Genomic DNA, 25,325 nt, shown 5'->3' with positions numbered 1-25,325 from the left:
TGATTCTTCTTTTCTTAAGACCAATTATCCCTGGTTCCTCCCACCTCTCTCCATCAGACTTGGGCTTAGGAGCTTTGCCGTCCTGCCTGATTATATTGGGTATTTTTCAAGCCCCTCTTAAAGCGGGGCTCCTAGAAATGAATGGAAAACTCTAGATGTGCCCTGACTATGGCAGAGTACAGTGGAATGATCGCCTCCCGATTTCTAGAAACTCCTTTCAGTGCAGGCCAATATCACACCTGCTCTTTTGACTACTGCATAAAACTGCCTACGTGTATTGAGCCTCCAATCCACTAAGAACCTCAGATCTTTTCCAGGATAATTGCTACCTCACTGTGCGTCTCCTATCCGGCTCTTATGGAGCTGATTTTTTTGTACCTGAGGGCAAGACTTTACATTTATCCCTATTGAATTTCATCCAATTAGATTCAGCCTGATACCCTTATGTGTCAAGATCTTTTTGGACCTTTCTTCTGTCACCAAGTACGATAGCTATCCCTCCCAGCTTCTCGTCATCTGTAAATTCATTGAGCATGCCATCTAGGCCATAAATGTAGCTCTCCAATTTAAGAGTCTCCAACTCTCCAAGTTACTGAGACCTTGGGCCATGTTGACATTAGATTGTAAGCTCACTGAGGGCAAGGATTGTCTTTTGCCTCTTTTTGTATCTCCAACACTTAGCACAGTGCTCAGCACAGAGCAGATAGTTAATAAATGTTTATTGATTGCTTGATTGACATGAAACCATTAATGGCTACTCTAGGGTTTGGCTGTGCAGCCAGTTCTGAATCTCTATCTAATCCATAGCTTTCCATCTTCTCTGCAAGAATAGTAAGAGATTCAGACAGGACCTGGAAGAACTCCCCTCGAATCAAAAATCATCTGCTTGGCGGGGTTTGAGCCAAAAGTAAATAGTTGAAGGAATTTGTCTTTTCTTTTATTTTTTGCCTTTCCAGTCATCTGATATCAATCATCAATTTGTTCATGTGAATAAACTTAAAATCACTGTTACCTCTCCCAGGAGCACTTACCAACAATCGGTTAACCAACCATGTGTCAAAATACCTGGCCATAGTTCTCGCATTGCCACTTTCATCTGCTCTGTGATTTTCTAGAAGGATGAGCCTCAGTTTCCTTCCTTTGTCAAATGGGAATCATGCTATGGAACATTAACAGTCTCAAACTCAAGAGAGAGTCTTGAAGTTGGAAGGAACCTGAGAATCTTTCTCTAGGTTAACGCACACCTGTCCAAGAATTCCTTCTATGACGTCCCAAGGCCGGCAGCCTTCCAAGCTTTTACTTGGCCTCCTTCAGTGGGAGGGGTGTGAATTATTGTTTCCAAAGGCAGTCTATTCCAATTTGCATACCTCTGATTGTCAGGAAGTTTTTCTGGATGTTAAGCCTAAGTTTGTTCTTTTGAAGACTTCCCTAGCTTTTCTTTCTAAGATTAAGATGAATACTGCTAATTCCTCTTTCATGCAGCAGCCCATTTCAAACACTTGGAGGTAGCTAAGATGTCATTCCCATATGCTGTCTATAGATCCTTCAAGCCTCATATGGAATTAACTGGAGGCCCATCATCATCCTAAATTCCTTCATTAGATCATTTTCCAAATTATTAATATCCTTCTTCTACTGTGGTACCCAGGAGTAAACAGCAATAACACAGATGTGGTCTGAGCAAGGCAGAGTATAGCTAGGCTATCAGCCACCTTTTAGCCGCTGTATGAATTATTGATTCATTGAGCCTGTGGTCCACTAAAACCTTCAGATTTTTTTCATACTGTTCTCTAGCCGTGCCTCTCCCATATTCTAGTTGGAGCATCTATTTTTTTTTAACTCAAGTATAAGGCTGCATTTATCCCAATTACGTTTCACATTATTAAATTCAGTCTCATGTTCTAGCCTGCCAAGTTATTTTTTGGATCCTGACCCTGCCATCTGGTATTAGGGATAGCTGTGTTAGCTCTCCCTTCCAGCTTTGTGTTATCTGCCCATGTGATAAGCGTGTCATCTATATCTTTATCCAAATCATTGACAAAAATGCTAAATAACACACGGCCAAGCCTAGACTCCTGGGGCTGTTTGCTCGAGTCCTCCTCAGTTGACATCGAATTGTTAATGACTACCAAGAGCATTCATTTCCTTTGTAAGCTGGAAAATGCTATGTCCATGTGAGCAGTTATTATCATCAGGAATGATAATAACCCGTAATTGTTTATCTTGGGCCATCTGCGAGCCAGTGGTGTGATGGGGGGAAAAAGTGGATTAGGCGTCAAGATTCTCAGTTCTGCCTCCCTTGAGCACAGTGTGAAAAACTTTGAATTTTGGAATCAAAAGACCTGGATTCAAATCTCAGCTCAGCTGATGAATTACTTTGTGACCCTAGCCCAGTCAGTTCTCTTGTCTGGACCTCCTGTCTAAAATGAAGGGGGTCAACAGTGAGGTTCCTAAAGAGTTAGTTGTGTCACACACCAGGGAACAGAGCTATGTGTGTATGGGAGGCCCCCCTGGTACCTCTGAGAGTTTCCTCCTTCCCCCAGCTCAGATGATAGGTTAATAAAGCCAGCCCTCACCGTCTCACCTTATAAACAATCCTTGTAAGAGGAGGCTAGGGAAGCGCCTCTGTTAGTAGCCCTGTTGAACTTGGCTGCAGGAACTTTGTTAGTGCCAGCAGGGGAAGCCAGGCAGTGGCAAGCCTGCTCAGCTTAGAGCTGGGAACTGGGTTTGAATCCTGACTTTAACTAGCTGGGTCACATTGACAAAAGCACTTCCTTTTCTGAACCTCACCTTCTTCCTCTGAAAAATGGAGGTAATGATTCTTCTAGTGGAGAGGCAGAATGTTGGTATATTGGAGAGAAGGCCAACCTGGATTCAAGTCCTGTCTCTGATAGGTCCTGGTCAGGTTGTTTAACCTCCCGGTGCCCCCACACATCCCTAAGATTGTAATTACAGACACGTTGTTCATCCGAGTCTGGGGAAGGATTTTCCACACCTGTCAGTTTCCAGTGAAATCACAGATCTGGAATTTAAAAAAAAAAATACTTGTTGACTCACCATGAGGAAAGAACTTTGTAAATCATAAAATGTTATGGAAAGGAAACCTGTTATTATTTTCATTCCATAAATATTTACTAGAGGCAGCCTGGGAGTCCAGACTGACTTTAATAATAATTCTAGCTAGCATTTAGATAACTTTTTTTTAAGGAAATTGGGGTTAAGTGACTTACCCAGGGTCACACAGCTAGTAAGTATCAAGTGTCTGAGGCCAGATTTGAACTCAGGTCCTCCTGACTTCAGGCCGGTGCTCTATCCACTGTGCCACCTACCTGCACCCATGTAGATAACATTTTAAGATGGCCTTATTTAATTCTCACAACAATCCTGGCAGAGAAGTGCTGTTATTGTCCCCATTTCACAGATGAGGAAACTGAGGCAGACAGAGGTGACATGACTTGCCCAGAGTCACAGCTAGTAAGAGTCTGAGGCTGGATTTGAACTCAGGGCTTTCTACCTTCCAGTTCACTACTGTATCCACTGTACCACCTAGCTACTTTAGCTTAGAAGCACCCAAGGGTCATAATTTGAGGGGACCTGGGAAGACCTAACAGACACAAAGTTGATCCCAGAGATAGGAAACCCTGGGTTCAAGACTTGCCTCTTTCTCCTAATGGCTATGCAACCTTAGCACATCCTTTAACTGTCTACACTCCAGATAACTCTCTAAGACTTGAAGTTTCCAAGGAGGTAGTGATTTGCAGCGGTAGAGGGACCTTCCTTCCTGGGAACTCTCTACATTGAGGAAATCATAGGTCTGGTAAAAAATTTAAATGGATATTTATGAAGTACTGTTGTGTACAGGGACCATGCTAGGGGCACTGGGGGTCACATAGTGATGGAGAAATCTGGAAGCAGGGTCTCTGCATGGAGGAAATTCACAATTTGGCCTTTAGAATAATTGTCGTTATTACTACCAGAGAATGGTATAGCAGTCCTGGAAGTCAGAATAATAGCTAGCATTTAGCATTTATATAGAGCTTTAAGGTTTACAAAGTACTTTTCCAAATATTAGGTGGTGCAGTGGATAGCGCTCTATCTACCCAGAGTGCTGGGCCTGGAGTTAGGAAGACCTGAGTTCAAATCTGGCCTCAGATACTTACTAGCTGTGTGGCCCTGGACAAGTCACTTCACCTCTGTTTACCTTATTCCACTAGAGAAGGAAACAGCAAACCACTCTAGTATCTTTGCCAAGAAAACCCCATGGACAGTATGAAAAGGTTGGACATGACTGAGCAACTTTCCAAATACTATCTCATTTTATTATCACAACCACCCTAGGAGGTAGGGGAAGGGGAAAAAGCATTTATTAAGTACCAACTATGTTCCAAGTGCTTTAAAAATATTATTTCATAACCACCTTTGGAGATAGGCACTATTATGATTTCTGCTTTGCAGTTGAGGAAACTGAGGCAGACAGAGTTTAAGTGCCCAGGGTCACCTAGCTAATAAATGTCTGAGACTGGATTTGAACCCAAGTCTTCTTGACTTTAGGCCCGGCACTATAGCCATTTTACCACCTAGGAAGATGCTATTATTATCCCTATTTTATTGATAAAGGAACTAAGGCTAATGGAGGTCATAGAGCAGGGGTGGGGAACCTTCGGCCTTCAGGCCACAGGTGGCCTTCTAGGGCCTGAAGTGCGGCCTTTTGACTGAATCCAGATTTTATAGAACAAAAGTCAAAAGGCCACACCTAAGGACCTAGAAGGCCTCAGGTTCCCTACCCATGTCATAGAGCTACCTAGTAAATGTCAGAGGCTAGATTGAGCTCAGCTCTTTCTTACTCCAGGCCCAGCACTGGGCTTCCCAGCTGCCTCAGAAGACTTAGATCCTTAGTGCTCCCCCACTAATACACTGATCAAGTCCTTTCCCTGCTCTGAGCTTCAGTTTCCTTCTCTGTTAAATGAAGGGATTGGAGCAGATGGGTTCAGAGGACTCCAATCTTGCAGCCCCATCTTGGTTTTGAAGGGTTTGTCCTCTGCCTAGAGGCAAGGCTGAACTGGCTGATGGTGGTGTGAAGAGGGGCTTTGAATCACCTGTGTGCTCTGTGCCACGTGGACCCAGGACAGGTGAAACTCACTGGGGAAGCAGTGAGACAGTGGAGTTGTCTGGCTGATCGCCTTGAGGAGTCTCAGGCTTCTGTGTGAGAATGACACATTTGTGTCTGTCAGTCTCGGTGTGCTTGTGTGCCACTGGGTACCTGTGTCTCTCCAGATGTGGGTAGGACTGTGCCTATCTGTCTCTGTCTTAGGGCATGCACATTTCCCTGATGAGATATCTGGTGTGTCTCGTGTTTATGATGTGGGAACTGTAGCTGTCTTAAGAAAATGCCACACTTTAAAAATATTCTGCCCTGCTCCCAGACAGATTGATAACTTCACACCTTCCTGCCTCGTGTCTGTGAGTTTGGGGCTCCTAGGGGAGCAGAGATGATCCATCCCCTACCCCATCTTCCCACCCCCAGCCCCTCAGACCTAGCTGGGAGCTTGGGAAGGGTTGGAGTTTTTCATGGAGCATCCCAGCCCCTGGACAAATGGCTGGAGCACCTAGCAGTGGGCCTTCCCAGCTTCTTCCTCAGAGGCCCAGCCCAGCCTCTCCCTATCATGCCAGCAGTCAGGAGAGCCGAATTCTTATCCCAGCTCTGCCCCTAATTGGATATGTGACCACCCCCAAGTTGCTTCCCTTTCTTCATCTGTAAAATGACTTACATGGGCTCAGAGGTCCCTCACTGAGCTGGCTTTGCTGGCTGACTTTCTATGTGGCCTTGGGGAAGTCACTTCTCCTGCCTGGGTCCCAGCTTCCTTATTTGCAAAAATGGTCATTTCTAAGACCTCATCTAGCTCAAAATTCTGGAGTAGGGGTTTTTAACTTGGGGTTCTGTAAGCTTGTGTGTGTTTTAATATTTTGATAACCATTTCAATAGAATTGGTTTCTTCTGTAATATTATGTATTTTGCTTTCAGCTTTTGAAAATATGATTCTGAGAAGGGGTCCATAGACCTTACCACACTGCAGAAGGGGTCCCTGACACACTCACAAAAAGAAAAGCCTCTGTTTTCTAGGGCAGTACCACCCTAATTGAGCTGTGTAATCCTGGGCAAGTCACTTAACCTGCAATAATTTCTTCATCTATGAAACTACCCCCACTGAGCCCTTACCTCATCCCCCCCAAAATCCCCTTCTCCAAACACACACACACACACACACATACAATTTTGAGACCATTTCCTGCTTTATAGATAAAGAAAACCAAGACCAGAGATGTCCAATGATTTGTCTCAACTCACTAGCAAAAGATGAGCAAGGCTTGGACCAGATCATGTGTTCTGTCCAGGGCCCTTTTCAACTTATACTGCCAGGTTAGACTAAGACAGGAACAGCTTTTGTCTTCACCCTCAAACTCTTGGGCTGTCTTCTCTTTCTTTTTCCTCGTCTCTACCCGAACCATTCCAATATTGACATCCAGGAAAGGTTCAGTGGAAGCTTGGTCCTCTCTTCCCAGATCTGAGGAAGCCCATCATTTGTCTCAAAAGCTGAGATTTAAGGGGACTCAGACCTTTGATCATCATCCAGGCTGCTCTCCTGGCAAAGGACAGGGCTGGGTTTTTCCTTATCAGAAGACAAATTTTAAGTCTTTTTTATATTTGACTTTTTTCTAATTACATATAAAAATAATTTAAACATTAATTTTTTAAAAATTTGAGTTCCAAATTCTCTTCCTCCCTCCTTCTCCTCCCCTCTCCTCGAGAAGTCAAGACAGTTGGTATAGATTATACATGTGCAGTCATGTAAGACATATTTCCATATTAGCTATGTTGTGAAAGAAAACACAGACAAAAAAAAACCACCCCTAAAACAAGGAAAGTAAAGAAAGTTAAAAAAACAGTCTGTTTTGATCTGCTTTCATACTCCATCAGTTCTTTCTCTGGAGCTGGATAGCATTTTTCATCATAAGTCCTTTGGAATTGTCTTGGATCATTATATTGCTGAGAATAGCTAAATCATTCACAGTTGATCATTTCACAATCTTGCTGTTACAATTATTACTGTTTTCCTGGTTCTACCCACTTTACTTTGCATCAGTTAATGTAAATCTTCCTTGTTGTTTCTGAAATCATCCTGCTCATCATTTCTTGTAGCACAATAGTATTCCATCACAATCATATACCACAAGTTACTCAGCCATTCCTCAGTTGATGGGCATCCTCTCAATTTCCAATTCTTTGCCACCACAAAAAGAATTGCTATAAATATTTTTGTACCTGTAGGTCCTTTCCTTTTTTCTTTGATCTCTTTGGGATATAGAACTAGTAATGATATTGCCAGGTCAAAGGGCATGCACATCTTTATAGTCCTTTGGGCATAGTTCCAAATTGCTCTCCAGAATGGTTGGATCAGTTCACAGCCTCACCAACAGTGCCTTAGTGTTCCAATTTTCCCACATTCCTGCCAACATTTGTCATTTTCCTTTTCTGTCACATTAGCCAATCTGATGGGTGTGAGGTGTACCTCAGAGTTGTTTTAATTTGCATTTCTCTGATCAATAGTGATTTAGAGCATTTTTTCATATGACTATAGATAGCTTTGATTTCTTCTTCTGACAAAGGAATTTTTAAAAAATTAAAATAAGATCCTTATTTCTCTATCACTTTTAAGTTTTGCTAGGACTTGAAGGAAGCCTCAGAGGCAGAGACAAGGAGGGAGGATGTTCCAGGCATGGGGCACAGGCAGTGAAAATTCTCAGAGGTGGGAGATAGAGTGGTAGAGGAGCAGCAAGGAAGCCAGTGGAAGTGTAAGAAGACTGGAAGCAGAGGAGGGGCAGGCTCTGAGGCACTTCGAGGATTTCATATTTGATTCTAGACGTGATATCGAGCCGTTGAGGTTGTTTGAGCAGGAAGATGACGTGGACAGACCTGCACTTCAGGAAAATCACTTTGACCAGTGAATGGGGGATAGACCAGAGTGGGGAGGGACAAGGACCAGGCAGACTGGCCAGCAGGCTATGGAAATGGTCCAAGCTTGAGGTGATGAGGGCGTGTACCACGCTGGGGGCTGTGTCAGAGAGAAGGGGGCATGCTTGGGAGATGTGATGAAAGCAGAAACTATAGGACCTGGCAACAGATTGGATGTGGGGTGAGCAGAGGGCTGTGATGGGGAGGGAAAGAGAGTCAAGACTTGAGGATGACCCATAAGTAAGGTGTGAAGCCTGCTGACTGAAAGGTGGTGTTCCCCTCTACAGTAATGGGGAAGTGAGGAAGAGAAGAAGTTTGAGGGGAAAAGATAAGAATCCACATTTAGCCAGGCTGAGTTTAAGATATCTAGAGAACACCCAGTCCAACATGTCCGATAGACAGTTGAAAACTGGAGTATGTGAGGAATGATCCAAAACCAAGTCTTTTCAAACCCAAATCCAGTGCTGCAGCCACTGCCCCACACTGCCTCTAAAATGATGATGGTGATGATAGCTAACATTTATAATAGTGCTTGTTATGTGCCATGTACTGTGCTAAGTGCTTTACAGTGACTACAGCAGCCCCGGGAAGTAGGTGCTGTTAGCCCTATTTTACAGATGAGGAAACTGAGGTAAGCAGAGATTAAGCGGCTTGTCCAGGGTCACGTAGCTAGGAAGTGCTTGAGGCCAGATCCAGGTCCAGGGCTTTATCCACCAAGTTACCCAGCTGAAAAGGCCTGGAAGGACTGTCCTTTCCCAAATTCTGTGGGCCAACCAAATTGGCCCATATTCTCCATATTCTTTGTATACAACGCTCCATCACCCACATCCAAGCCTTTGCAAGTCTTCCTGACTCCAGCCTGAGTTCTGTGTTTTAAGATGCCTTCCTCCTCTGAATTCTATATCCCAAGTAAGGTGTCCTGCGTCTCTGATGATCAATGTTCTAAGGGCCTTCCCAGCTCTGGCTTTATAGATCCTCTCTAGCTCTGACACACTATGGTTCCATGAAAGCCTTTTCCCCTATGATAGGAATTTCATGGAGCAGACAAGGAGTTTTGGAGGTGGTAGGGCCTTTCTAGGTTCCACTGAATTGTACCTCTTCAGAAGCTAAGACCAATCCTGGCCTCAGGCATCGCTGGAAACAGAGGGAAGGGCCCAGGAACATCACATTGCAAAGGAAATGGCATTGTGCTCCTCCCCTAACCCTGCTCCAGGGTGAACTCAGCATCCCCTTAAGTACCGATATCCCACCTGGATCCTTGCCTGCCCCCCCCCCAGAATGCACCCCACCTATCCACCCAGCAGCAGTCCTCAGCAGGCCTTCGCAGGGCATGATTTCCAACCTGTCAGGCCCCTGCTGGTTTTTCCTTTACCTAACTGCATCCTGTCTCCTACCCAGCACGTCACCCACTTTCAGAGGGAGAGCGGAGAGAGCCCTAAGCGGGGGAGACAGAGGCCTGGGTTCTAGTGTGAGGACCACCACTGATCTGCTCTTTGACCTAGGCCCAGTCACTGTACCTCATTATACCTCTGTTTCCTCTTCTGTCAAACGGAGTTAACCCGGCTGATCTCCGAAGTCTTACCACTTTACAGCCCAAAGTGAGCTGGTGTTGAGAGCAGGATTTTTTTTTTTTTGGCTGTTCAGACTGAGCCTCTGAATAAACAGATTGCTGGCCAAGTTTGAGTTCTCCCCATGCTCATTTTACCTTCTGCAAAACATTCCCGGGGCTGGGCTCTCTGCTGAAGTTCCCAGCACTGACAGCAGGCCCTGAACACAACCAGAGGGAAAGTATGATGCATGGAACCAGGCTCTGGTGAACGGGTGGGTTAATTTGTAAGTAGCCCAGAGAAGCCCTCGTAAATTCATTGGAATATCCCACCATGTACTCTAGGAAGGGGGAGGATGGTGCCTGTGGCCTGGGCCAGGATGCCTCTCGGACAAGGAAGAACTAGCATGGAAAGGAAACAAACATGGTGTAATGGATAGTTCCCAGGACTCAAGACCTAATCCCGTCTCTGATACTAGCAGTGTGAGTACAAGCAGGACACCGGTCCTGTCTGAGCTTCATTCCCCTCCTCTGTGACATGGGAATCGGTGCATTTCCTACCCTATAGGCTCGTGAGTAAAGCGCTTTGTAGAATGCGAAGCATTGTAAAAACATTAACTTTTCTTGCTGTGATTGCTATTATTCCTAAACAGGGCCAATCTCCTTTGCCTGGATTTCCTGCCTCTCTGGGGGAGCAGCCCAGAATCCCCCATTTCCAGAGATCTGGGCTTAGGGCTGGTAACTTTAAAAAAGCAACCAGGTGCCGTAGAAAGAATCCCTAGGTTTGAGTCGCAGCTCTAATCCTTATAGTCACCTGACACTTCTGCTCTCTAGGCCTCAGTTTCCCCCTCTGTAAAATGAAAGGGTTGAATTAGAAGATGCCAAAGGTCCCTGTTCTCTAACATTATCAGCTTTCTCCTTGGCCTACCTGGCCTTCAATTTTCCTCATCTGTTAAAAGGGGATAATACCTGGAGCATTTATATCACAGGATTGTTCTGAAGATCAAATTAGATAAGGTATATGTGTGTGTATTTTTGCAAACCTTAAAGCACCCCATAAATGTCGGCTGTTAACATTATTATCATTATTAGAGACAATGGAGATTTTTGAGTAGGAGAGTGGCAACACCCAGACATGAGTTTTAGGCATGTCATCAGCTATGGAGAGAGGATGATGTGGAGAGAGGAGAAGGTTGGAAAAGAGGGGACCAGCTGGTCCAGGTGAGAATCCAAGAGGGGCGGAGTGAGGGGAGTGATCATGTGAGGAAAAAGAGGAGATGTCGTGGAGGTAGAGTCTGTGAAATTAGGATGAGGGAAGGAGGGAAGCGAGAGGGGAAGAGATTATAGAACCTGGAACAGAAATAGATGCTGTAGATTACAGCGCTGAACTTGGAATCACGATAACCTGAGTTTCGATGCTTCCTGAGACATTTAGTAGCTGTGTGACCCTGGGCAAGTCACTGAACCCCTCTCAGCCTCAGTTTCCCTATATGTAAAATGGGGATGATAGTAGCAGCTATCTCCCAGGGTTGTTGTGAGGATCAAGTTATATATAAAGTGCTTTGCAAAAGCACTATAGGTAATGTATATGCACTATCTACACACATGAATATTATACATGTGTACATATATATAGATATATATGTATACATATGATTATTCTTTTCCCTTCTCAACTCTTGCAAAGTTGTTTGTCTTTACAAGCTGTTGTCCTTGTAAAAATGGTTCTCCCGTTGCTCACTTTATCCTGCTTCATCTTGTACAAGTCTTCCAAGGCTTTTCTGAAACCATTTAGGAAATACTTCCCAATAGCAAAAGGAATTCAATAGTAACATCATCTGCCTTGGGAAGAAGTGAGTTTCCTCACCACTGGTGGGAGTTGGGGGTTGAGGGGGGTGGTCCAAGACTGACATCTAAGATGCTGAACAGCCCAGGGACATCCTAGAGGGGATTCCTGACCTGGATGGAAGGTTAGACTAAATACCCACTGAAGTCCTTTATGATGCTAAGATTCTAATTGTGCAGGGACTCACCCCTCAAACTGGAGGCCAGCCAGAAGCAAAGGCTGAAGTCTTCTTTGACCAGAAGTAGGCTTGAGTGGACAGTATCCAAGCTTGTGATCACTCAGACAGCTTCTCACTGCAGCGGGTCAGAAGTTAGACAAGATCAACCCCAAGCTTTCCCCTGCCCCTGAATGCCGATGGCTGGGGGCACTCACTGGCATTCCCGAGCCTCAGTTTCCTCTTCTCTACAATGGAGAGATTAAAAATTCCTGCTCCTCCTCTGTCATTGCACTATTGTAAGGCTCAGATGAAATAAAAAATGGCAAAGTGCTTTGTTAACTTCATGAATGTGACAGCCTCTTGGTTACTATACTGTTATTATTAATAGGTCAGACCGTGTACTTTGTACTTGTACCCGCGGCTCCTGAATGGTGCCTGGCATGTAGGAGATGCTTAATAAATACTTATTGGTTGATTAATTTATGTAGGTGACCAGGTGCTCTAGATAGTGAGAGGGATAGAGTGTTGTTTCTGAGGTCAGGAAGACCTGTTTTCAAATCTGACCTCAGATACCAAGTCACTTAACCTCTGTCTGCCTCAGTTTCTTTATCTGTAAAGTGAGAATAATAATAGCACCTATCCCCCAGAGTTGTTGTGAGGATCAAATGGGATAATAATTACAATAATTACAAAGTACTTAGCGCTCAGCCTGGCACATAGTAGTAAGCACTATATAAATTTTAGCAATTATTATTATGTGCTCTGCATATATTAAGGGACTCTGGCAATGAAGGGAAAGTAAGTTTATGAACTGAGGGGTGCTAATGTATGCAGCCCAGATCATTGTCTTGTCTAGAGGCAGGGTGGTGAAGGGGAGAGAGTCCTGGCTTTGGAGCCAGGAGACCTAGGCTCTAGGCAGTCAGTCAGTAAAGGTTATTAAGTGCCTACTATGTGCCAGGCACTGTGCTATGTGCTGGAGATACAAAGAAAGGCAAAAGACAGTCCCTGCCCTCAAGGGGCTTACAATCTAAGGGAGGAGGTGACATACAAACAATTATGTACAGACATACTATGTACAGTACAGGATAAATAGGAAATAATTAACAAAGGGAAGGCACTGGAATTAACAGGGATTAGCAAATACCTCCTGTAGAAGGTGGGATTTTAGCTGGGACTTAAAGGAAGCTGGGGAGGCCAAAAGAGAGAGAGAGAGACGAAGACTTAAGAGAATTCCAAGCACAAAGGATTGGTAAGTGGGATGGCTGACGTTGGGAGCTGGTTCTGTTCTTGGGACAGTAAGGAAGTCAGCGTCACCCTGATTTCAAGGGGAGTGAGATGTAAGAAGACCAGAAAGGTAGGAGGGGGGTAGGGTTTGAAGGACGTAGAATGTCAGAGGATTTTGTACTTGAACCTGAAGGCCTAGAGTTTATTCGGGGGCGGGGGGGGAGGGTGACGTAGTCAGACTTATAGTTTAGGGAAACTTCTTTCTAGTCCTGATTGTAGAACTTGCCGGCTCTGTGAATGCTGGAGCATTATTTCAGGTCTCTGAATTTCAGATCTGTTTCCTCTCTTGTAAAATAGGGCTAAATAATGATTGCATTACTTGCATCACAGGGATTTTTTTTTTTTGCAAGCAAAGAATTTGGTAAAGTGCTAATAAGATACCACATACTTAGTAACAAATGAATGTGAATCAGGTTATGTTGGGCAAGACAAATCTGTCCTTACGATCCTTTCAGAATAGGGAAGACCCAGGCCAGGCCAGTTTTATTCAGGGTACCATGGTGGAACATACAATGGTCGTATAGCCAAAGGATCTGGATTTGAGTGTCCGCTTTTCTGTGTATGACCCTAAGACAAGTTCCCCTCCCATCTCTGGGTCTTGGCTTCTTCTTTTGTAAAATGAGAGGACTAGACCAGAGAGGTCCCAAACAGCAACCCCAAAGCACGGCATCAGGTCATAAAGAACAGAATGCCATACCCTTGCTAGCTGACCCTGGACCATGATCATTGATTTATTTCTGCCTATAAATCCCCTCTTTACATTATTCTACCACAAGCCCAGAATCTCAGGAACTGGAAGAGAGCTCAGATGTCTGTTCACAGAATGATGGGATGGTAGACCAGAAGCCATCCAGTCTAACCCTCTGATTTTACAATGACTCATCTGAGGTCACAGAGACCTCATGAGCATGAGAGGCAGGATTTGAGCCCTGGCCCAGAGTTCTTTACACCAATGTCATTCAATCCTCCCACTCAACTCAAAGCCAGAGACCCTTCTATGTCTGCCTGATATCAGTCATAACCAGCCTGTGCTTCAGTATCACCAGGAGGGGCAGCGAGGTGGCACAGTGAATAGAGTACTGGCCCTGAAGTCAGAAGGACCTGAGTTCAAATCCCACCTCAGACCAAACACTTGACACTAGCTGTGTGACCTTGGGCAAGTTACTTAGCCCCAATTGCCTAAAACACACACACACACACACACACACACACACACACACACACAACAACAACAACAACAACAACAACAAAATACCACCAGGAACAGGGAACTTAACACATCCTGAAACCCAGCCCATTTTATCTTGAGATAGCTCTGATTTTAAGGAAATTCTTCCTAATGTTAATAATGACAGTTCAGGCTTTCTCTGCTTGTCTCTGTTTCCTCCACTGTAACACCTACCTACCTCACAGGGTTGTTGAGAGGACAGGGGTGTGTCCTGGCATGCAGTAGGTAGTATACAAATTCTCTTTCCCTCCCCCATTTCCCCCCTTTCTGCAATACCTTGTGGTTTACAAAGCGCTTTCCTCACACCAACCTTGGGAGGTGAATAGCACAAATATTAGCGTCCCTGTTTTATGAAGAAAGGATCTGGGGTTCATGCAAATGGAGTGACTTCCTCAAGGTCAACCAGCAGTAAAGGTTTACAGCCAAACCCCAACCCAAGTCTTTCCTCCAGCACCAGCATTGTTTCTGTTTCACGAAGCTGTCTCTTTGAAAGTTAAATGGGAATTTGCCTCAGACCTTAAGGAAGATCCCAGCTTCCTGGGGAATTCCAATCCGAAGACCACTAGATGGGGAATCAGGAGACCTGAATTCATAATTACTTCATCAATTTAGAGCCAGGAAGGACCTTAGAAATCAGTGAGTCTAACCTGACACATTTTCTTGGGCTCTGGGCAGTGGATTTGAGGTCAAGTAGACCTGACTTGAAATCCTGCCTTAAGTACTGACTCACTAGCTGTGTGACTCTGGGCAAGTCACTTCACTCTCCAAGCCTCAATTTCCCCATCTGTAAAATAGGGTAAACAATACTACCTACCTCCCATTGCTTGTGAGAATTGAGTGAGATAACATGTAACATGCTTTGCAACCTTTAAGGTGCTATACAAATACTAGCTATTATTATTCTAGATGAGGAAACTGAGGCCCAGAGAAGTTATTTGATTTGCCCAAGGTCACACAAGTAGTAGTAAGTGGCAGGGTTTGACCCCAAATCCCCTGACTCAAAATCTTAATGCTCTTCCCTACTGTTATGAGCTGCCTGTGACCCTGCACTGCGATTTCCTACTTAGGAGACCTTGGTCCAATCAGTCAACCTCTCCTGGCCTCAGATTTCCCCATTTGTAAAATCAGGGCTTTGGACTAGATAATCCTTCTGGTCCCTTCCAACTCCAAATCCCATGATCCTTCTGGGCACCGATTCAGGGAATCCTGCCGTTGGCCCAGGGCTTCCTTCTTACTTCAACCTTTACTAATCTTTCAGCTCTGGCTGAAGATACAAGGCCCCAGAGCCATATCCTTTCCTCTCTAGTCCCCAGTGTGGTGCTACCACAATCTAGGGGTGCCCCAACACCAGTATTTACTTCCTTCTTCCCACTACCTCCAAATCTCCCAGAGCCTCCCAGCATCTCAGAGTTGAAGGGGACCTTGAGTATGGATCTCTTCTACAACATTTCCCAACAGGTTGTCAGTAGCTTTAGAGAGTCAGTCTTAATAAACGCTTAACTAATACGTATTTATGAAGCACCTACTATGTGCTGGGCACTGTGCTAAGCACTAGGGATTGAAAGAAAGGCAAAAGCAATCCCTGCCTTCAAGGAGCTCTTGATCTGGTGGTGAAGACAACATGCAAACAGCTGTGTACCAACAAGTTATAGACGGGATAAATGGAAAATAACTAACAAAGGGAACACCCTGGAATTAAGAGGGATTGGGAAAGGCTTCCTGAGGATGGAGGGCTTTTAGCTTCCACTTGAAGACCCGAAGTGACAAGGAACTCACCGCTGCACCAGGCAGCCCATTTGACTGTCGGGTAGCTGATGTTATTTGCACCGGAGTAGATGGGATAATTGGAAATAGTTTGTGTGTTTTGTATGAGGCCAGTCTGGACTAGATGACCCCTAAGGTTCCTTCCAGGTCTAAATCTATGATCCTGATTCTAAGTCTGCCTCTATGCAGCTTTTGCCTACCTCAGTTTTCTTTTCTGTGAAATAGGGATAATATCCATCAAACTACCTCCCTTGAGGAGATATTGTGAGGAAACTGCTTTGTAAACCTTACAGCGTGACAGAAATAGAAGTAGGTGCATTGCAGAGCACTCCGGGCCATGAGTGTACGTATTCCAGGAAGTATGGAGGTCCGGCTGACTATACAATGAGCCACCTAGTTGTTCTTTTTAAAGATACCAAACCTACGATTCAGAATGGAGAAGTCAGGGCCACTGGCCTAACAGGGAATTTACCCTACTGCAGGTCTTCCAGCTCCGTGTCCAGGTCCCTGTCTGTCATATCGCAGCCCCAGGTGGGGAGGGCAAGGCAAAGAGTTAAGAAATAAAGAAGCAATATGGCAGAAAGAGTGCTAAGACTGAGTCTCTTGCTTCCCAGCCATGTAGCCTTCCCCTTTGTTTCCCTCTCTGTAAGATGAGGGTGCCATACTAGATGATTTCTAAGAGCTTTTCCAGCTGTATCAATAAGAAAATTTAAATTGTGGAACTCAGTTTCCCCATCTGTAAATGGAGGGGTTGGAAGAGATGGTTTCTGAGTTCTTTTTTAATTCAAGCATGCTGTATTCTAATGTCCCTCCCAAGCCTGACATTGGGTTCTTAAGATGCCTTCTAGTTCTTACATTCTGGGTTCTCAAGTCTCTTCTAGTTCTAACATTTGGCATTCTAAGAGCCCTTCTGGCTCTGACATTCTACACTCTAAGGTCCCATCTACTCTAACATTCTATGTTCTAAGATCCCTTCTGGCTCTGACATTCTATGTTCTAAGATCCCTTCTGGCTCTGACATTCTACACTCTAAGGTCCCATCTACTCTAACATTCTATGTTCTAAGATCCCTTCTGGCTCTGACATTCTCTATTCTAAGATCCCTTCTGTCTCTAACATTCTACACTCTAAGGTCCCATCTACTCTAACATTCTATGTTCTAAGATCCCTTCTGGCTCTGACATTCTATGTTCTAAGATCCCTTCTGGCTCTGACATTCTATGTTCTAAGATCCCTTCTCTCTCTGATATTCTATACTTGAGGGTCTCTTCTACCTCTGGCACTCTAGGTTCTAAGGTTTGCTCTAGCCTAAGTGGCATGGCTGAAGGCAGAAGAGATGGGGATAACCAGGGGCCTCGGGCAGGGAATCAGGGCTGTCCAAGACACAGGCTGCCAACAATCAATGTGAAGAAGGATGGGGCAGCTCGATTTCATGGATGAAGCCAGAACCCTTCAGCACAGGGCAGGGAAATCAATCCTAGACACACATAAATAAATACACCAGGAGGAGGCTAGCTGCATCCAAGGAGAGGGGATGCGGTAATTCCATAATTAACGGTAATGACCGTTTCTAACTAAGTCCCACTCCAGGGAGTCAATCAGGGATTACAGGCGGGAGGCAGAAATTTACTGGTCTGGACAGCCTTTCTCAGCTTGACTCACTCATTCAAATCCCTAATTGAAAACATTTTGGTTTATCTCCAGGGGAGGAGAGTCTGAGAACGGAAAAGAAAGCTCAGTGGTGCCCACAGCTCTGCTCCCCAAGTCAAAAGTAGTTTTAAAGGAAAGGCTCTCACAGGGTCACCTTGCAAGAGCCCATCCCTTGCTAATTTTCTCCCTTAATGGGTCGCTGACCAATGTGGCCTCTTCTGTGGCCAGTCTTGCTATTCAAGAGACACAGACCCCCCACTGGTCCCCCCCAGCTCCCAAGTTGATGATTGCATGATCTTTGTGATTAGAGATCTTCAAGTAGGTAGGGTTCATCCTCCTGGTACTGATTGTACCACACGACCTCCGAGGTCACTTCTATTTCTGAAAGTCTATGATTCTTGGGTTAAGCTCAGTTTGAATTTCCCAACAGAGAAGACTACCACTGTGGAACATGGGCTTACCTTGTAAGGTCATGGGCTCACAGGCTTATTTCTGGAAAGGAACTTACAGGTCATTTAGTTCAACTTCCTTGTGTTACAGAGGAAGAAACTGAGGCCTGGAGAAACCATGAAGTTAAATGACCCGTGGGTAATAAGTGGCAGAACCAGGATTTGAACCTGGTTCTTCTGGTTCCAAATCCAACACTCTTTCCACTATTCCATGCTGGGGGGGACTCAGGGCCTTCTGGGTCAGTCCATTCTGGCCCTTAGGAACTGTGTGAACCAGAGTCCCAGAGAGTGTATTGTATTGTTCTTACCTCTGGCTAAACAGAATGAGAAGCACTGGCATTAGAGTCAGGGGCTCACTCCTGGCTCCTCCACTTGGGAATATGATTTCTGTGGGCCTTAGTTTACTTATCTGTAAATTCCCTTGCAGCTCTAAATCTATGATCTTGTGAAGCCCTATCCCATGAAAACCCTTCAGATACTGGAATAAAGGCATTCTTGTTCCTGCCTTAAGTCGCCTCTCATCATGAGTACTCTTAAGTTCAGGAATTCTCATCGTTCTCAGAGCCTAGTCCCTTGGGCTAGGTGGGAAAGTCAGCAATGGAGTCTGTATTCCCTGAACTGCCCCACTGGTCACAGGAGAAGAGGCCATTTTTGCCTGTGATAGGCAGCAAAGCGGAGGGAACAGGGTGACCTTATAAGTGACCTCGTTTCCCTTTTAGTGGATTTGTGGAACAGAGCTGTGGGGGCCTGTGAGCTCTCTTCCTGTTCCCAGCTTCTCCTCCCCTGGAGACAAATGGGGAGGTGTTCAAGTGGAGGCCGGGTGACTTATCGAGATGTTGTTGGGGCATCTACCACCTCAAGTAGGGGTAAGACTGGGTGGTTTCCCAAGTCAGGGCCAGTTCAGAGCTTCTGTGATTCTGTGGTTGGCTTCTAAATGGCCTAACCCTGGGCTTTAGCACTTCCTAAACCTCCTCTGCTTTCTTTGATTCCTGAGCCTTCTTGGAACAGGTCTAGAAGACCTTTGCCCAAGGTACCACGGTTTAGCTTTCCCCCATTGTGCCTGCTTCCTCCCTTCGGGGCCAAGCAATACAAGTTGACAAGGCAGTCAGCTATGTACCGGGCACTATGCTAAGTGCTGGGGATTCAAAGAAAGCTAAAAAAATGTAGTCTCTTCTTTCAAGGAACTCAGAGTCTGATGGGGAGAGACAGCATGCATTCACATGTACAAACAAGACGTAGGCAGGTTCAATTGAGGGTAATCTCAGAGAAAAGGTACTAAGATTAAGGAAAACTGGGAAAGGCTTTTTGTAGAAGTTGGGACCTTGAGATCTGAAGGAAGTCAGGGAAGCTGGAAGGCAGATATAAAGAGGGGCTCAGAGTATTCCAGACACGGAGGAGAGCAGGGAAAAAGTCAGAGATGGAAAGTTCCACAAACAGCAAAGAGGACAATGTCATTGGATTGAGGAGTGTGTGAGTGAGTAAGGTGTCAGAAGGTTGGAAAAGTAGAAAGGAGCTAGGTTACGAAAGGCTTTGAAAGCCAAACAGAGGATACTCTAGCTTTTGTTTAGACTTGATCCTGGAGGCAATAGGAAGCCACTAGAGGTGACTGAATAGAGGGTGACAAGATCAGTTTGACAGCTGAGCAGAGGATGGACGCTATCCTTCTGCCCCATCGACAGCTTTAAATATTGGAAGACAGTGACCATGACAATCCTCTTTCCTAAATCTGTTGCTCTTCAGGACGGGATGACGTAGCTCTGTTTGCCCTGGTCAGGTCCCATCTGGCATGTTGCGGTGAGTTCTGGGCGCCACTTAGAAAGACATTGACAGTGTATCCATTATGAAGAAACCCAGAGTGATGAGGGCCCCATAAACCAGACCATATGGGGATCCATTGAAGGGGTTGGAAAGGTTTAGCCTGGAACAGAGAGCCAGGAATGACATGAATATTGTTTTTAAGAAATTGAAGGGATGTCCTGTAAGGGAGGGAGTTGACATTTTGCTCGGCTCAGGCAGTGGACCTAGGAGCAATGAGTAGAAGTCAGATTTTGGTCTACTTGGCTAGACTGATTCTTGGGAGACAAATACACCCTCCTTTCCCAGGCCGGTGCTAAAACCTCCCTGGCCTGGTGAGAACTGTCAAAGACTACATTCTCCTGGCACTGCCTTCCAGGACTGGAATCGTTCCCATACTGCAGTGAGATATCAGAGGAGGACTTTCGTGGAGGATTATGAACATCATTCTATATCCCCAATAGAATGTAAGCCCCTTGAGGGCAGGGACTGTTTCGCTTTTGCCCAGCAATGAACACAGGTGCCTAATGCATACTAGGTGCTTAATAAATACTTTTTGATTGATTATTATGCCCATTTTCCTGGGAAGGAAACTGAGTTTCTGACACTTCAAGGAACTTGCCCAAGGTCACGTAGTAAGAAGCTGCCAGGTTGGTCCAGTGCTGTTCCACCATGATGTGGATCTCTGAAGGATCATTTTATTGATAAGCTGGCAATGATGGTGGCCAGATGTGGTCAGGACTAGGACGCAAGTTAAGTGTCTGAGAAGTGACGATTAGTAATAACTATAATAAGAGTTGACATTTGTATAGTATTTGCTATGGGCCAGGCACTGTGCTTTATAATTATTATCCCATTGGATCCTCACAACAACCCTGGGAGGGAGGTACCATTATTATTCCCATTTTATAGATGAGGAAGCTAAGGCAAAGAGAGGCTAAGTGACTTGCCCAGGGTCACACAGCGGGGAAGTGTCTAAGGCCAGATTTGAACTTGGGTCTTCCTGACTCCAGGCCCTCCAGATTGTCCCTTTTAGAGAAGAATTCAAGGAAGACAATGCTATAGGAGGTGGCAAGCCTCATAGACCTCTGACCTCCCATTCGGGCCACAAGATGAACCTGTCTTTCTCTTCTAGTTGCACATCCCAGAGGCATCTTGATTGAAAGATGATCAGAGGGTCAGGGAGAGTGGTTAACTTACTGTGTGACTGTAGGGAAGTCACTGTCTTTCTCTGGACCTCACATGTCTTATCCTTAAAATGGAAGAATGGGACTAGATTTTTTTTAGAGGTTGTTTTCTGTCTTAACTTTTTACAATTCTGTGAGGCTCTGGTAAGAATCTCATAGAAGCCACTAGGCTCTCTCAGACCCCTCCTGGGTATTGGTTCCCACTGAAATTGTGAAGTTGGAGATAAACAGAATCTTAAAATCCTAGAGACATAGAGTATTAGAACTTAAAATATTAAAATTACAAGGTAACTTAGAATATGAAATGTTAGCGTATAACAATAGTGTCAGTGTTAAAAGGGACCTTAGAACACAGGACACAGTGTCAGAGCTAGAAGGGGCCTTAGAGCACAGGACACAGTGTCAGAGCTAGAAGGGGCCTTAGAGCACAGGACACAGTGTCAGAGCTAGAAGGGGCCTTAGAGCACAGGACACAGTGTCAGAGCTAGAAGGGCCTTAGAGCATAGGACACAGTGTCAGAGCTAGAAGGGGCCTTAGAGCATAGGACACAGTGTCAGAGCTAGAAGGGGCCTTACAGCATAGGACACAAACTGTAAGAGCTAGAAGGGACTTTAGAATGTAGAACATAGAATGCCAGAGCTGAAAGAATCCATAGAATATAGAGCTCCAGAGGTCAAGAAGATCTTAGAATGTAGAATGTCTGCACCGGAGGGAGTTTTCAGGATCACTCAGTCTGACAGTCTTCACTTTATGGAGAGAGGACAGTCATACAATGAGGTGGTGACAGAGCCCTAACCGTCTATATTCTAAGGACACTTCCAGATCTTAACAGTCTGTGATTTTAAGGTAGAGGTTCAGCCAAGACCAGAACCCGAACTCCCACACTAGGCTGTCTCTTTTCAGGCAGATGACTTCATCTGTCTCTCCTGCAGAGACTTGGAGTCTGGGTCTAGGTGGAGAGAAACCCCATTGGGAGGACTTTCTGACCCTCATTGGCTTTATTCCTCTTTGTTCTTTTCTTTTAATTTTCCTTCTGGGGTGCCTAGCGCCCTGTCCAAGACACCCTCGGTACTGGCCCTGAACCAGACTCAGCACTGCAAACAGCTGGAAGGACTGGTGTCTTCCCAGGTCCAGCTATGCCGGAGCAACTTGGAGCTGATGCAAACCATCGTGCAGGCCGCCAGAGAGGCCATGAAGACCTGCCGGAAGGCCTTCTCTGACATGCGGTGGAACTGCTCCTCCATCGAGCGCGCCCCCAACTACCTACTGGACTTGGAAAGAGGTAGGGAGGGAGCGTCCGGAGTGGGCGAGGCTCTGGGGAAGAAAGGAGGAGGGTGGCTCTGATGCAAAGAGCACTTCTTGTCTTCTAAAGCCCCTTACAGCACTCAGTCTATGGTTCTGGATCCTAAAGGAGCATCCAATCGGGGGGGGGGGGAAGCATTCCTTAAGGAGCTAATAATCTAGAATCTTGTCCAAAGTCTCTGTGTATTCTAGCGGCAGTCATAGAATCCTGAATGACAGAACTAGAGGGGATCTCTAGTACAGGGGGATCCACAGACAACCCCCCCCAAAAAAAGGTCTGTGGATAGATTTTAGAGAGTCCAGGAGCTTGGATGGGGAAAGTGCATCTTTATTTTAACATAATTGTTTTCTGCTATTATCCTATGTATTTCACTTTATGCTTTGAAAAACATGACTCTGAGAAGGGGTCCATAGGCCTCACCAAGCTGCCAAGCAGTCCAGGACACAAAAATCATTACCAACTCCTCCTATTTTACAGATGAAACTGAGGCCCCGAGAATGTAAGTGACTTGCCCAAGGGTAGTTACTGTGAGAGACAAAACATAGGCATATGAAAAGGAACAAATTACATCAGAAAGGTAACATGGATCATATAGTTGGAGCTGGCAAGGATCTTAGTGGATATCCAAGATCCAAGGTCGTGACAGTAGTGAGCAGCAGAGCCAGCTTTAAACCAGGTTCTCTTGACTCCAAATCTGTTGCTGTCTCCAGGGTACCACACTGCTTAGTAAAGGCTCAAGGAATCATGGAGTCCAAGATGTAGCCAGAACCATGAAAGGTTCCTCTGGGAAGGCTTCATGTAGGAGGTGTCATTAACAATGGCCCATCAGCCAGTGGAGGGTGGAGGGAAGAGCATTGGGTTTTGGAAGAAGAAGATCTAGACCTGCCTCACTTCCTACCCCACCCCCAATCTCCTTTCCCTTCCAGTCTAGCTTCACTCCCTACTGTTGCCTCCAAGGTCACAATTCACCTCTTCTCAGCCCTGTCCCTCAGCTTTGGACACCATTAGCCCTTCCTCCTTCTTCAGAGACACCAAACTCGCCATTTCTCCTTCTACCCTTATGACCCCTTCCTCGCTCTCCTTCTCTGGCTCTTCTTCCCGTTCCTTTAAGTCCCCACTGACGTATTATTAACCTTCACCTTTATTCTTGAAACCACTCCTCTGGCTTCCACTACTGCCTTTATGCAGGTGACTCCCAAACCTAAATCTCTAGTCCTGACCCTTCCTCCAAGCTATAGATCAAATAAGATGATATACATAGAATGCTTTGAAAATTGTAAAGTGCTGTTTAAATAATAATATAAAGCCATTATCATTCTTTATAATCATTTCTATTAAATATACAAATATATTTATTTGATTATATAGTAATCATAAATTGTGTTTATATTAAATATACAATATATTTATTTGATGATAAAGTAATCATAAATTATGTTTATATTAAATATACAAACATTGATTTGATTATGTGATAATCACAAATTATATGTTTATATTAGATATACAAATATATTTGATTATATACTAATCATAAATTATTTATACTAAAACATGAAGTGATTATTATTTTTATAATAATTATACTTATATTAAACATACAAATATTTATCTATTCATCATAAATTATATATTTATACAAAAACATAAGATGATTATTGTTCTTTGTAATAATTATATTTATATTATACATACTAATATATTTATTTGGTTATATTGATAATAAATATATAAACTATAAGTTTATATTAAGATATACAGCTATTATTCTTTATAATAATCATATTTATATTAAATATACACATATCTTTGATTTTCTATCCATTATAAATATATAAATTATATAGATATATGCTAAAATATTAGACTATTATTATCATTATTATAAGATCCCCCTTCTCCAGCTACATATAGAATATTTTCATTTGCAGGAACCCTACAGATACCTCAAAGTTATTATGAAGAATCAGAATTGGGCTTCAGTGGTTCAATGAACAGAGTGCCAGGCCTGGATTCAGGGGGACTCATCTTCCTGAGTTCAAATCCAGCTTCGGACTCTTACTAGCTGTAGGATCCTGGGCAAGTCACTTCACCCTGTTTGCCTCAGTTTCCTCATCTATAAAGTGGGCTAGAGAAGGAAATGGCAAACCACTCTAGTATTTTTGCCAAGAAAGCCCTAAAAGGGGTCACAAAGAGTCAGACATGACTGAAAAGTGACTCACCAACAACAAGAGGGAACAGTGGGAAAAAATCCTGACTCTAAGTCGGAACTCCTGGGTTCAAATCCCACTTCCATTACTTATAACCACTTTGATTTAGGGGACATCCCTTACCCTCTCTGGGCCTTGGTTTCCTCTGTATAAGGAGGGAGGTAGACACTGATGTCTCTTTCTGCTCTAGAGCTATGATCCTATGCCTCAAATTGACCTTGTTAACTTTCTCCCCAAATTTGTGCTTTCTTCCAGCACCATTACCCACACTGGCTAGATTAGAAGTTTCCCAAAGGCAGAGAATATTATTTTGTGTCATCTTTGTATCACCAATGCTTGGCATAGAGGCTGGCACTCAGGAGATGCTTAATAAATGCTTGTCAGTTGGTTGACTCCTATCTTCTCTTGCTATCCCATGAATCACTTCCTCTCTCTGTCTCTGTCTCTGTCTCTCTCTGTCTCTCTCATCTATGAGCTCTTTCCCATTACTTCTAAATATGTTTAAGTCTCTACTATCCTTAAAAAAGCCTTTACTTGACCCTCTGGTGCCATCCCCTCCACCTATCATCCCATATCTGCCTTGTCTTTCATTGGTAAGACTCCTAGAAAGAATAGTCTATACTCAACATCTCCACTTTCTCATCTTCCTCCTTGCTTCTCACTCAGTCCTTTGCAATCTGGCCTCTGACCCTTCCACTTGACTGAAACTTCTCTCTTCCAGATTACCAACAGCCTCTTAATTGCTAACTCCAATGGTTAGCACACCTCTTTGACCTTTCAGCAGCTTTTGACACTTTCGACCACCCCCTTCTTGGATAGAGCAAAGGCTTAACTAGGAGGGAATAAAATGAGATAAAGCAGGAGAGTTGCAGAAGGCTTTAAATAGGAAAGAAGAG

At 44.5% G+C, this 25,325-nt stretch overlaps 1 protein-coding gene across 2 annotated transcripts in view; it reads left to right on the top strand.

Moving 5' to 3' along the window:
• Window positions 1–25,325, top strand: part of WNT11 (Wnt family member 11) — a 59,725-nt gene that overhangs the window by 15,468 nt on the left and 18,932 nt on the right. For both annotated transcript variants that reach the window (XM_020989534.2, XM_078156925.1), the window contains exon 3: window positions 21,963–22,198. In XM_020989534.2, the coding sequence (XP_020845193.1) occupies window positions 21,963–22,198 (236 nt within the window). The remainder of the gene's footprint in view (window positions 1–21,962; window positions 22,199–25,325) is intronic.

Source organism: Phascolarctos cinereus, unplaced genomic scaffold, assembly GCF_003287225.1.
Source record: "Phascolarctos cinereus isolate Bilbo 61053 unplaced genomic scaffold, phaCin_HiC Scaffold_726;HRSCAF=1367, whole genome shotgun sequence".
Lineage (NCBI taxonomy): Eukaryota > Metazoa > Chordata > Mammalia > Diprotodontia > Phascolarctidae > Phascolarctos > Phascolarctos cinereus.
The sequence above is the reverse complement of the archived record's forward strand: the minus strand, read 5'-3'. Positions and strand labels throughout refer to the sequence as shown.